The sequence below is a fragment of the Staurois parvus genome, unplaced genomic scaffold, assembly GCF_062004578.1.
Source record: "Staurois parvus isolate SC_StPar_1 unplaced genomic scaffold, SC_StPar_1.0 ptg000578l, whole genome shotgun sequence".
Taxonomy (NCBI): domain Eukaryota; kingdom Metazoa; phylum Chordata; class Amphibia; order Anura; family Ranidae; genus Staurois; species Staurois parvus.
The window spans coordinates 7743514-7756855 of record NW_028318374.1 but is presented as its reverse complement, the minus strand read 5'-3'; the positions used below and the strand labels follow the sequence as shown (position 1 = coordinate 7756855).

Genomic DNA, 13342 nt, shown 5'->3' with positions numbered 1-13342 from the left:
TGCCTGCAGCCGGTGATTCCTGTACTGACCCCGCCTCCTGAAACTCCTCCTCTCAGCAACTCTGTAGTTCAGAAGGCAGGCTCTGTGAAATGCATGACACAGTGGTGCCTAATCATGTGGTATAGTGCACTTGTGTCATTCAGATTAATAGGAGAAGGCTAGAAGTAATTGAAATACAAAGCGGAAATGAATACATGAAATTGTCTCTCATTTCTTTTGTCTGGTGGTCTGGAAAGTTGATAAGTAGTTAATGCAAGCTGACCTGGGTAGGTGCTGAATGATATTTGAATTGTCCCCTTACAGATCAAACATTTAAATTAATATGATCCAAGGGCATTAATTGGCATTACAAATTTCTAGTGACATAGGAGAAGCCAGGTCAAATTTAAGACAGGGAATTATTAAAAATAGCTCTTATCCTTGTGAGCTGCCACTCATGATTTTTAATAAAGTCTTTTTTTTTTTACTGCACTTAGTTGGCGCCCTCTGCCATTTCCTTTAGGTCCAATTTAAGGCCAATTCCAAACACAATATTTATATTTGTGTGGCTGCCAGTAGATTAAAATAGTTGCAAGCTCAAATCCTAACCATCTCAGTTATCAGTTCGATGTCAGCTAGAAGTTTACCAAAATGTGAAGACAAAATGGCAGTCTGGTTCCAACATAATACTCAATTTTGGAGGCAATGACTTAGAGAAATAAGGGACGACAATTGATGACATCCTTTTAAAAACATTTGCCTGGCTGTCTCTGGTTTACACACATAGAAGTTGGTTTTCTAAAGGCAAACAGACTGTCAACTTTCCAAGGGAAGTTGCAATGTCAAAGGGAATTTTCCCCAGATATTAGTAAATGAGGTAATGCTCTGCTGATTTCTATCATCCAATCATGTGCAAGCGGAAAAACTCCCTAGCAAAATGAACAGAATATTTTCTTTTAGTAATTAAACCCCATTAAAGGGTTACTTAACCCCGGACTTTGCATTCACTATATCTGGTCTTCCTCAGTACATAGAACATGAAAATGCAATTATTTTAGTAAATATAAACTGCTAAATACGTTTTCTCATCAGAGGTATATAGCAGTCTTGTGACTTCTATCAGTGTCTGGCCAAGCACTGGTTAAAGCTTGTAGGAGGCGTTTTCATTCTCCTCACATTCTAATCACATGCACCCTCCCAAATAAAAAAGGCTCCCTAGACATACATACTAAACTGAGCCTGTGCAGAGTGCCTCCTAGGTCTCTGTACTATAAGCAGATGGATTGAGGACTGTGGAAAAATGAGAGGATCAGAGAAGACAGGATCAAACAGCCTTTTTACACAATGTGGGGGATTAACCCCTTAGGTTTGACAGTGAGTATAACAAGCATGCTTTACTGCATATAAAGATTGATTTTACTGTTGTGGGTTTAGTAAGACTAAGTAAAATATCAGAGAATCAGAGAATATGAGAGCAAAGACTGAACTCCTGATCTGCCTGCTCGAGTGGTACATTTTAAAGTACTATAGCCACTAAATGAGTATGAAAGGCGGAGAATTGGTGTTTTCAGGAGAGGAAAGCATTGCCAACCTCCGTACTCCCTGATTACAGTTTTCATTTATTTATGTATCTAGGTTTCTTTTCAAATGACATATTTTCCCCAATTTTGTAACTTCTACCAGGACTTATCTAGACGACTCACCCCGGACTTTGTTCTTCTGGTCAAAGCCTTCATAGGTGATTCCCAGCCCAAAGGATATCAAACCACAGCTTACCTTGGAAGATCTGGTGCTCATGTGGAAACTGTTTCTCTGGACCAAAGGAGTTCTTGGAAAACATGTTTTAACGCTTCTGTGTCTGGATTCCACAAGGCCTCTGTAAGATATTAAAATATATACTTTACTAAAATGAAAAGTATGTACCTGTTGTAAGTATTGCTATATTAGCTTTCTGTGCCAGGAGTTTGTTTTGAATGCAGAGGGCAATGCCGTACCTAAAGATTCGTCTCTTACTAACCTTCCCTGTAGCGCCAACAATAACACAACATTTCCTTCTAATCCCAGACCTAACATTAATACTGCCTGTAATTTCAGACCCAACCCTAACCCTCCATGCATCTGCAAACCTAACACAAACCTTCTTCATAACACTAATCTTTACTGCAACCCCAAACCTAACACTAACCCTCTTCACAACACTAATGTTGGCCATACATGGATTTTTTTTTTTTATGTTCAGTAAGCAGGCTAAACGGAAAAAAAACAAACAGATTCCTCCATCCACACAATTATGGTGCATGGAGGAATGCTTCATGCTGAGGCATTGTATTATACACTAATCTGCTGCAGCTGCTGATTGAGAATTTTTTTCCAACAAGCCTGTTTGACAGAAGCCGATCATCAGATCTACTTCTGTTATGTGGGAGCAGTCACACATGCATCGCATTTTGGCAGTCCCTGTCAAACCGGTCAAACTTCGGTCCATCCATGGCCAGTTTAATACTAACCCTCATTGTTAGGCTAACACAATTATTCCTTCTAAGGCCGTCTTCACACAATTTCAGATGGGACTTGAATCACACAGAATTGCATGACACGGTGTTTTCAGTTATGTCCGTTCACATCCATGCAACTTAGCACTGAGCAATTTTGGAAAAGGTTCCTGTACGACTTTGGTGCAATCCCAGTGTGATCTTGGCCCCATAGAATAATGAAATAAAGAAACCTTACAAAAGTAGCATCCAAGTAGCAATATATAATTGCCCTGAAAGTCAGATCCAGTAGTAGCACAAGCACCCCTTGTAATCCCAAAACTATCCCATCTTGTATTCCTAGTGCAAACACTCTCTGTATCCCTAACTTACATTGCAACCTCAACACTATTTTACCCTCTAGCTCCAGCTCTAATCTACCCTGTAACCCCTACCCAGATACTAACCTTCCCTGTAAACCTCACACTAGCCCACCTATAATGACAGCACAAAAGCTAACCCTTCATGAAACCCTAACATTAGCCCTCAATGTAAGTGCAACACTAACCCTCCCTATAACCCCAACACTTAAATGAACCCTCCCTGTAACCCCAAACCTGACACTAGCCCATGCTCTAAAGTAGTAACTCTAACACTGCCTGAAACCCAACACTAACACTCCCTGAAACTCAACACTAGCACTTCCTAAAACCCACACTAACACTCTCTGTAACCCAACACTAACACTCCCTGAAACTCAACACTAACACTCCCTGAAACTCAACACTTACACTCCCTGAAACCCAACACTAACACTCCCTGAAACCCAACACTAACACTCCCTGAAACCCAACACTAACACTCTGTAACCCAAACTAACACTCCCTGAAACCCACCACTAACACTCCCTGAAACCCAACATTAACACTCTGTAACCCAACAGTAACACTCTCTGTAACCCAACAGTACCACTCTCTGTAACCCAACACTAACACTCTCTGTAACCCAACACTAACACTCTCTGTAACCCAACACTAACACTCCCTGAAACCCAACACTAACACATCCAGAAACCAAACACTAACACTCTCTGTAACCCAACACTAACACTCCCTGAAACCCAACACTAACACTCCCTGAAACCCAACACTAACACTCTCTGAAACCCAACACTAACACTCTCTGAAACCCAACACTAACACTCTCTGAAACCCAACACTAACACTCTCTGTAACCCAACACTAACACTCCCTGAAACCCAACACTAACACTCCCTAAAACCCAACACTAACACTTTCTGTAACCCAACAATAACACTCTCTGTAACCCAACACTAACACTCCCTGAAACCCAACACTAACACATCCAGAAACCAAACACTAACACTCTCTGTAACCCAACACTAACACTCCCTGAAACCCAACACTAACACTCCCTGAAACCCAACACTAACACTCTCTGAAACCCAACACTAACACTCTCTGAAACCCAACACTAACACTCTCTGAAACCCAACATTAACACTCTCTGAAACCCAACACTAACACTCTCTGAAACCCAACACTAACACTCTCTGAAACCCAACACTAACACTCTCTGTACCCAACACTAATGCTACCCGTTCCTGTAACCACAAAGCTAACATTAACTGTCATTGTAATCATAACACTGGAGCCAGGACAAGGGGTGGGCAGGAGGGACAGCCACCTAGGGCTCAGCGGTGGAAGGTACCCTCCCCACACACAAGCTCCAGAGCAGTGGCTAGAAACCACCAGGTTGCTTCGACGGCTCCTGCCATCATACTGTGCTCCAACATGCCCACGCTCGGAACCACAATGAAAAAAACACAGTGCATTCGCAACTACATTCTAGTTGCTATAAAGCAATTACTTGGCCCCGCACATGCAATGCACACTCCAGCTGGAGCAAGGGGTCAGAATTGGCACAGGGTGGTACAACCCATTCTATGGCATGCATTAGGAGTGGGAGTGCAGTTCCTCATCCTCATCCAGGGCAGCACAGTGGCTAAATGATTAGCACTTCTGTCTGGCAGCACTAGGGTCGTTGGTTCGAATCCCAACCACGGCACCACCTGCATGAAGTTTGCATGTTCTCCCTGTGCCTATGTGGTTTTCCTCTGGGTACTCTGGCTTCCTCTCAGAAAAAAAACATGCTGGTATGTAAATTGGCCCTAGTATGTGTATGAATATAAGTTAGGGACCTTAGATTTTATGTTCCTTAAGGGTTAGGGACTGATATGAATGTATAATATATATGTATGTAAAGCGCTGCGTAAATTGATGGTGCTATATAAATTCCTTAAAAAATTAATAAATAAATCCTTGCGACTGAACCAGCCTGTCCCAGTGCTGCCTAACACTAACCCTCATTGTAATCCCAACTTTCACACTTACACTTCCGTAACTAACAGCTTCTGCAAGCAGATAGATAACATGTTTAGGTGTTAGTTGCTAGAAGCATCCCAACTTTACCAATGGTACAGCTGGTACTTATTGAAACCATGAAATACGCTAGAACATATGTTCCCACATGTTTATTGATGTGTGCTGTAAATGGCCTGTCATTAACAGTCATCATCACAATTTCGAACTGGGAAGCAAACAAACACAAAACACTGTCACACTGGCAATCAGCAATAACAAAGCAATGTTGTTCTGCTATAGAGATTGCTCACTTTCTGCCATTTATAGTGCCCTCACATGTTTCAAGCCATTCAATTTTGCAAAACACAGATAGATGAAAATGAAATCTTTTTCATTCACGTTCAATTTTATTTTTTTAGATCAAATCAGAGGGAATGAACTGATCATAAACGTTTGAAAATATTCAGTTGTTTTTGCCTGAAATTTAGGTTTCAAGTGTTAAAAGTTCTATTGGATTTTCAATTGATTTAGAAAACAGGAAACACTAGAGACCCATAGAAAATATACCCCAAGATATGCAGCACAGCCAGGGATAGCATTGGCAACTATCATCTTGGATTAGGTATTGAGCATTGACCTTTACATAGGCTATCCCCCCTCCAGTCCATCATGAATACTGCTGCCAGGCTCATCCACCTTACCAACCGTTCAGTGTCTGCTACCCCTCTATGCCAATCCCTCCACTGGCTTCCACTCGCTCAATGAATAAAATTCAAAATACTAACAATAACTTCTAAAGCCATCCTCAACTCTGCCTCCAGCTACATCACCAACCTGGTCTCAAGATATCAACCAAACCGCTCTCTTCGCTCCTCCCAAGACCTTCTGCTCTCTAGTTTCCATGTCACCTCATCCCATGCTTGCCTCCAGGACTTCTCCCGCGCTTCTCCCATCCTATGGAACTCCCTACCCCAATCTGTCCAACTAACTCCAAATCTATCCACCTTTGGACGATTCCTGAAAACCTTTCTCTTTTAAGAAGCCTATCCTGCTTCCAGGGGCGGACTGATAACTCATGGGGCCCCCGGGTAATAGGGGATCATGGGGCCCCTGTGTCTTCACTCACACTCAAACCACACCCAAAAAACCCTATGAAATGTACTAGGAGCATCTCATGGGGCCCCCTTCTGAACCTGGGCACTTGGGCAGTGCCCGAGTTCCCAAATGGTCAGTCCGCCCCTGCCTGCTTCCAACTACTAAACTGCCTTTTATTTCCTCCATCAGCTCAACCCCCCACAGCTATTACCTTTTGTATCACTCAACCCTTCCTCCTAGATTGTAAGCTGTAACGAGCCGGACCCTCTGTTTCCTCTTGTACCAGATTGTATTGTAACTGTAATGCCTGCCTTCATTTTGTAAAGCGCTGCGCAAACTGTTGACGCTATATAAATCCTGTATAATAATAATAATATGCTCAAAGTTTTAAATCGAATCTAATGACACTGATGAACACATAGTCTGCATTGCTGTCAAATAGTTAAGAAAGACAAACTGTTGCCTTGCTCCGTTAATAAAGATATAAACAGCCTTCTGCATGGAAAATAGCCCCATTAACAGGTTGGTTCACACTGAACTGTAATTATTGTTTTGAACTTGCATAAAGGACGTGACACACCTTACTACTTTGTAAGTCTACCCCATCAGAGAACTTAAAACATTATTTCTCATCCAATGAAAACATTTTAACAAACAATTTTAATATGAGGGGTGTGTTTTACTAATTTCCTTTTATTGCAGCTTTGTACAATACAATTTAGAATAAGACGCTGGGCTCCATTCACAAAAGCAGATCGCATGCGGTCTTTAGGTGATCTGACACATTTTCCCTAAATATGCGATCCTGAAACTGTCAATTCACTATTTACCACAAATCTGTCAGAACGTAAATACAGCATTAAAAGAAGTTAAAGTCAATTCACAGAAAGAAAGAAATAATTAAATGCAAGTGGTAATAAAGTAGTGGTCCAAGCATACAGGAGCTAATTCAAGTGTTCTACTTTAACTGGTTGTTAAGGAGCCAGCAGCCGCCAGCATCCTTAACAACCAGTAACTGTCATGGTTGTTAAGGACCAGGTGGCTGTTGCATCCTTAACAACTGATGAGTCATCAGCTGTCAGCAGTGTTCCTTTATCTGAGCATGCAGCCTGGCAGGCCAGGAAAGGGGGGGGGGGCAAGCGAGAGCTTGCAGCATACTAGGCCATATGCCCTCAACATGGAGGGAGTACTTTGGGGCAGGGAGGGCTCCCCCCCAAAGAACCTTGAGAGGGAAGTTAGATCAGTCAAAGTTAGGGATATATGGAGGAAATAGAAGTGTTTGATGAGGAGGAAGTGAGATCATCGATAGATACATGGAGAACGATTTAAAAGGGTTCTTCAAAAGGTTTACACTTTTTTAAACTGCATCATATATCTAAAAGTGTGGAAACTTTTTAAAGACCCCCTCGTATAAGATAGCCTAACAGGCAGCAATTCAACATCTCATTCCACCTGTATTTTGGGAAAGTGCAATAAGTGAAACTAACAACACACAAGAGGATGAATTGTTTATTAAAACGAGTTTATTAGATAATAAATAATGTTTTTATGTTCTCTGATGGGAGTAGCAATGCACTGTATGTCACACCCATTATGTTAGTCAGAATCAGTGATAAACTCCAAGTGCAAAGAAAAGAATGTTTCTAAAAACATAAACCTTCTATTGGTAGCAAGCAATGCCCCAAGAGAAAGTTGCTAGCTCTGGGGGCACGCGTGCGTGCTCGCTCCTGAGCCGCCTCGGTGTGTCTATGAGACATACAGAGCGTGGCGCAGTGCTGCCCCCTGCTGTGATTGACAACAGCAGGAGCCAATGGCTTCCACTGCTGTGTCTCAACCAATGAGAGAGGGACCCAGGAGAGTTGCTGCTCTCATGCACATCACAGGATTGAGAACGGGATCAGGTAAGTATAAAGGGGACTGGGGGGGGAGCTGCACACTAAAGGTTTTTTTTCATTCTATGCATGAAGGTAAACAGTCCTCAGTGTTTACAACCACCTTAAATTTTATTCTCAACTAGTGTAACTTCCTGAAATTACAGGATATCAGCATCCTTTAATTACCCTGTATAGCCGCCTTGCTCAGGAGCCAGTCAGGTGTGCTGAAAGTAAATATGCTGGCATTTTTGAAGAGAGCAGAAGAGCAGAGGAATGACTTCATCACCTCGCTGCTCCTTTTTTATTATCCAATCAGCAGGCACTCTTGACCAGTCTATGTTTCTGCTGCATTGGAAGTCAAATATCCGTCTGCCAAGGGGTGGGCGGAGCTGAATTTTATCATTGACAGCACTGAATAACTAATCATTTGAAAGGTGAAACCGTTCCCATATAAGGAACTCGTGTACAGTATATTTGTTGAAATTCATTTTTAAAATTACTAAGAAGAAGTTATTTCAGTTTGTGAAAAATGTAATAGGCTAAAATAACCCAAATTTCATTGATCTGACAGGCCATGATTAAATGGGGCAGAAACTGCCAGGACTACAGTATCGCAGCACAAGTATCTACAGGACAGATGGCCGGAGCTCCAGCCATACAGCTGGTATGGCAGTGGAAGAGGCTGCCCTTTTGGCTTAATGGGCTGACTGAAAGGTATTTGAATTCATACTGTAATTCTCTGAAGAAACGTCATTCATATATCTAATAGAATTCTTTGTATTCATCTAGCATCATGCTGTTTGTTCCTGGAGTGGCATATTCACTGGGATTTTCAGAGCTACATCGTCAAAATCTACCACGCCAGGTCACCGTGAGAGTGGCCAATGCCTATGACGATACTATTGACACCATCCTGAAGACTCCTGAGGTACAAAATAGAAAACAAATGTAAGGTATCCATACAGCAATACTGAACTCTAGAGATGTACACTTCGAAAAAAATAGTTTAGCTTCAGTTTTATTCGTTAAGTAAATCACTTTTTTTGTCATAATCATTATGTTACAATGACTTATTTTTGGAAAAAAACCTTACGGTATTTGCTGAAATGCTAATGCCGAAAAATCGGCTGATTATCCAAGAGTCAATGACTACCACATTGTTCTCATCTGAATAAAACAAATGAATCCACATTAATATGTATTCATTGGTTATGTGATCCATTTGAATTAATTTCCCCATTTCTAGCTGGCTTTATTCTATACCAGGTGTCTCCAAACTTTATAAACGAAGGGCCAGTTTACTGTCCTTCAGACTTTAGGGGAGCCGAACTGTGGCCAGTGGGAGAAGAAAATGTCCTGGCATCAGTAGGAGTAAACAATGCCTCATCATTTGTATTAATGGGAGATATAGTGCCTCATCACTGGCATCAATGGGAGGAATAGTTTCCCATTGTTGGTGTCTGTGGGAGCACTAGTGTCCTATTGTTGGCATCAGTGGGAGGAATAGTTTCACATTGTTGGTGTCAGTGGGAGGAATAGTGTCACATCGTTGGTGTCAGCAGGAGGAATAGGTTCCCATTGTTGGCGTCAGTGGGAGGATTAGGTTTCCATTGTTGGCGTCAGTGGGAGGAATAGTGCCCTATCATTGGTTTCAGTAGGAGGAATAATGCCCCATTATTGGTGTCAATGGGAAGAATAGTGCCCCATCATTGGTGTCAGTGGGAGGATTAGTGGCCCAGTATTGGCGTTAGAGGGAGGAATAGTGCCCCAACATTGGTGTCAGTGGGAAGAATAGTGCCCCATCATTGATGTCAGTGGTTGGAATAGTGCCCTATCAGTGGTTTCAGTAGGAGGAATAATGCCCCATTATTGGTGTCAATGGGAAGAATAGTGCCCCATCATTGGCGTTAGTGGGAAGAATAGTGGCCCAGTATTGGTGTTAGTGGGAGGAATAGTGCTCCAACATTGGTGTCAGTGGGAAGAATAGTGCCCCATTATTGTTGTTAGTGGGAAGAATAATTCACAATTATTGTTGTCAGTGGAAGGAATAGTGCCCCATCATTGGCATCAGTGGGAGGAATAGTGCCCCACTGTTGGTGTAAGTGGGGGGAAATATGCCCCACTGTTGCTGATAGTGGGGGGAATAAAGGCCCAAGCAAGCAAAGGGCCGCATCTGGCCCCCGGGCCAAACTTTGGAGACCGCTGTTCTATACTAAAGGTTCAGTTTAAAAAAATACATAAATAAACATGTTATGAAAAACAGAGAAAAATATCCATGCTGTGCCTTTTGGGATGTGGCAGCTAACACAAATAGGTAGTATAACAAACCTACAAAAGATACTAAATAACATAAATGAACAGTGCCACTTAAATATTATAAATGTGTAAACAATAGTCTATTCCATAAAAAGTGTACAGAATATAGTTAAATTCCATCCATGTAGCATCAAAGACAGTAAGATACTTGAAAGAAACAGTCCACCACCTTTGCCAAAAGTGCAAACTCTTCATACAGTGTGTTCAGAGGTCTGCCAACTTTCCCTGTGAATTTCAAACTCACAAGAAACGTTGCCTACCATAACAGCAAAAATGCCCATGGGTCGTCTCCATAAGCAACCAAAGTGAATGAAATGGTGCCAGTTTTTACGTGAACATCCACCTCACGGTAGGGCCATGGCTCTGATAAATAAAGCTCCCCAGGAGCCAAACAAACCTCCAATAGTGTAGTATATATTAAAGAAGGTTGAAAGAATTACAAGCAAGAAAAACAATATATGTTGCTTACATATGTGGCTGCTTCCAACCCAGGATCGCGAGCAGCATGCCGTCAGCACTAGACACTCCTCCCCAACATGTTTTGTCCCTTTGATAGTGTGCTATTGGATGAAACGTGTCGGAGAGGAGTGTCTAGTGCTGACGTCACGCCGTTCTCAATCCTGGGTTGGCAGTGGCCACATATGTAAGCAATATATATTATTTTTCTTGCTTGTCATTTTTTGTATCCCTCTTTAATAAATACTACTTCATTGGAGATTTGTTAGGCCTGGGGAGCTTTATTATCACAGCCCTGGCTCTACCGCGAAGTGGATGGTGACAGAACAACTGGCAGCATTTCATTCACTTCATTCACCCCAATCTATGCGTCCATAAGACACATAGAGCAATGGTTTTTCTCTGCCCCCCACTCTCTCCTCACTGGCTGTAATTGAAAGCAACGGGAGCCAATGGCTCCTGCTGCTGTGTCTCAGCCAATGGGGAAAGTGAGACCCAGGACAGCCGAGGCTCCTGTGCACATTGCTGGATCGAGAGGGGTCCCAGTTAACCACTTGAGCTCCAGAGGATTTACCCCCCTTAATGACCAGGCCTCTTTTTGCTACTCGGCGCTGCACTAATTCAACTGATGATTGCGCGGTCATGCAACGCTGCACCCAAACAAAATTTACATCCTTTTTTTCACACAAATAGAGCTTTCTTTCGGTGTAATTTGATCACCTGTGAGATTTTTATTTTTCATGCTATAAACAAAAAATGGCCAAAAATTTTGAAGAAAAACAATAATTTTTACTTTCAGCTATAAAAAATATATAGTAAACTCAAAGTTGGTTATAAATTTAGGCCAAAATGTATTCTGCTCCATGTTTTTGGTAGAAAAAATCCCAATAAGTGTATATTGATTGCTTTGTGTTGAAGTTATAGCGTCTACAAACTATGGTATAGATACTGCAATTTACTCCATTTTTCTGCTATACAGCGCTGCGCTAGTTTAACGGACAATTACGCGGTCATGCAATATGATACATAAATGAAATTTACATCCTTTTTTTTCCCACAAATTGAGCTTTCTTTTGGTGGTATTTGATCGCCTGTGCGTTTTTTATTTTTTGCGCTATAAAAAAAAAAGCCTGACAATTTTGAGGAAAAAAAAACAATATTTTGGACTTTTTGCTATAAAACATGTCCAGTAAAAAAAAAAATGCAAAAATCAAATTTAGTTATAAATTTCTGCCAAAATGCATTCTGTGACATGTCTTTGCTAAAAAAAAAACCCAATACGTGTAAATTAATTGGTTTACGTGAAAGTTATAGCGTTTACAATTGGCGGGAAAGATACTGGGATTTTTAGGGTTTTTTTTATACTAATAATGGCGGCGATCAGCGAATTATGGCGGCGATCAGGGACTTATGGCAGCGACCAGCGACTTATGGCGGGACTGCGGGACTGTGGCGGACATTCTGACATTGGGGGGTACTGACTTGGGGTCACTGACATCCCCAAAAACACTAATACAGTGATCAGTGCAAAAAAAAAAACACTGACACTGTACTAATGGCAATGGGGAGGAAGGGGTTAACTTTATTTTGCAGGGAAGGGTTATAGGAGTGAGGGGAGTGTTTTACTAGGGGGCGGGGGTGTGTACTGGACGGGACAAGGCTGATCGAGAAAGAGAAACTGTTCTTTCTCGATCAGCTCATCCTCGACCTGTCAGGGAAGTGACAGACAGCACAGCTACTGCAGCTGTGCTGTCTGTCACTGTTTGCCGCCGATCGCCGGGACATAGCCGCTAAAGAGCGGCTGTAACCCGGCGACTGACATCTGCGGCGGTGATCCGCGGGACAGATAGGGCAGCGGCACGCCTCGCACGCGCCCCCTATTTGTTTACAAAACACACGTTTTAAAACGTGGTTTTGCCTGCGAGTGCCGCCCTGCCGCCGTATATGTACAGTGGCTGGGCGGCATGTAGTTAAGTATTAGGAGGACTGTGGGGGGAGCAGCACACAGGATGTGTTCTACCTTCATGCATAGAATGCATGAAGATAAAAAAAACCTTCATCCTGTACAACCACTTTAAGGGGTATAATGTAGGGTACTTCCAGTTTTGCTGATGTAGAAAGAGCACAGGAATGAGCTCACCATTATGCTGCTGCTCCTCCATTGCTCAGTCACAGGCAGGAGGAAGATCAGTGACCAGGCTATACTGCTTTACTGCAGCAGAGAAAAGTGAGGTCACCAGCCTGGCCATGTTGTCTGGCAAATGTGTATAAAACTAGCTGAACAGAATTACAAAAGAGTGGAAAGAGATTGCCCCTATAAATATTTAATTTGTGCCTAAAGCTCGTTGTTACATAGTTAGTCTGGCTGAAAAAAGACAAAAGTCCATCCAGTTCAACCATTAAAAAAAAAATAACACAAGTTATAATCCTACACCCACAGTTGATCCAGAAAAAGGCAAAAACCCAGCAAAGCATGATCCAATTTGCTCCTGCAGGGGAAAAATGCCTTCCTGATCCCCCGAGAGGCAATCAGATAGTTCTGCTTTACAATTGTCTGTGAGCCAGTAACAAGTGTGTTATTCGTCCTTCCTTAGATAACGATTTACAAGCAAGGCATCCCCTTCCCATTGGATCTGACGCTTGGTACTGACTGGCTTAGGAAAATCCACCTGATGGATGTCACGACTCTTCCCGAAGTTACATCATTGGTCAGAAGAGCTAGGGAAGGTGATCTCCTAATCTTTTAAATGGTTATACGTTTCATTAG

At 42.2% G+C, this 13342-nt stretch overlaps 1 protein-coding gene across 1 annotated transcript in view; it reads left to right on the top strand.

Moving 5' to 3' along the window:
* The window catches only part of LOC149450248 (vitellogenin-1-like), a 201681-nt gene that overhangs the window by 130330 nt on the left and 58009 nt on the right, over window positions 1-13342 (top strand). The window contains exons 28-31 of the mRNA XM_089692207.1: window positions 1663-1857; window positions 8375-8517; window positions 8593-8731; window positions 13170-13302. Coding sequence (XP_089548333.1) covers window positions 1663-1857; window positions 8375-8517; window positions 8593-8731; window positions 13170-13302 — 610 coding nt within the window. The remainder of the gene's footprint in view (window positions 1-1662; window positions 1858-8374; window positions 8518-8592; window positions 8732-13169; window positions 13303-13342) is intronic.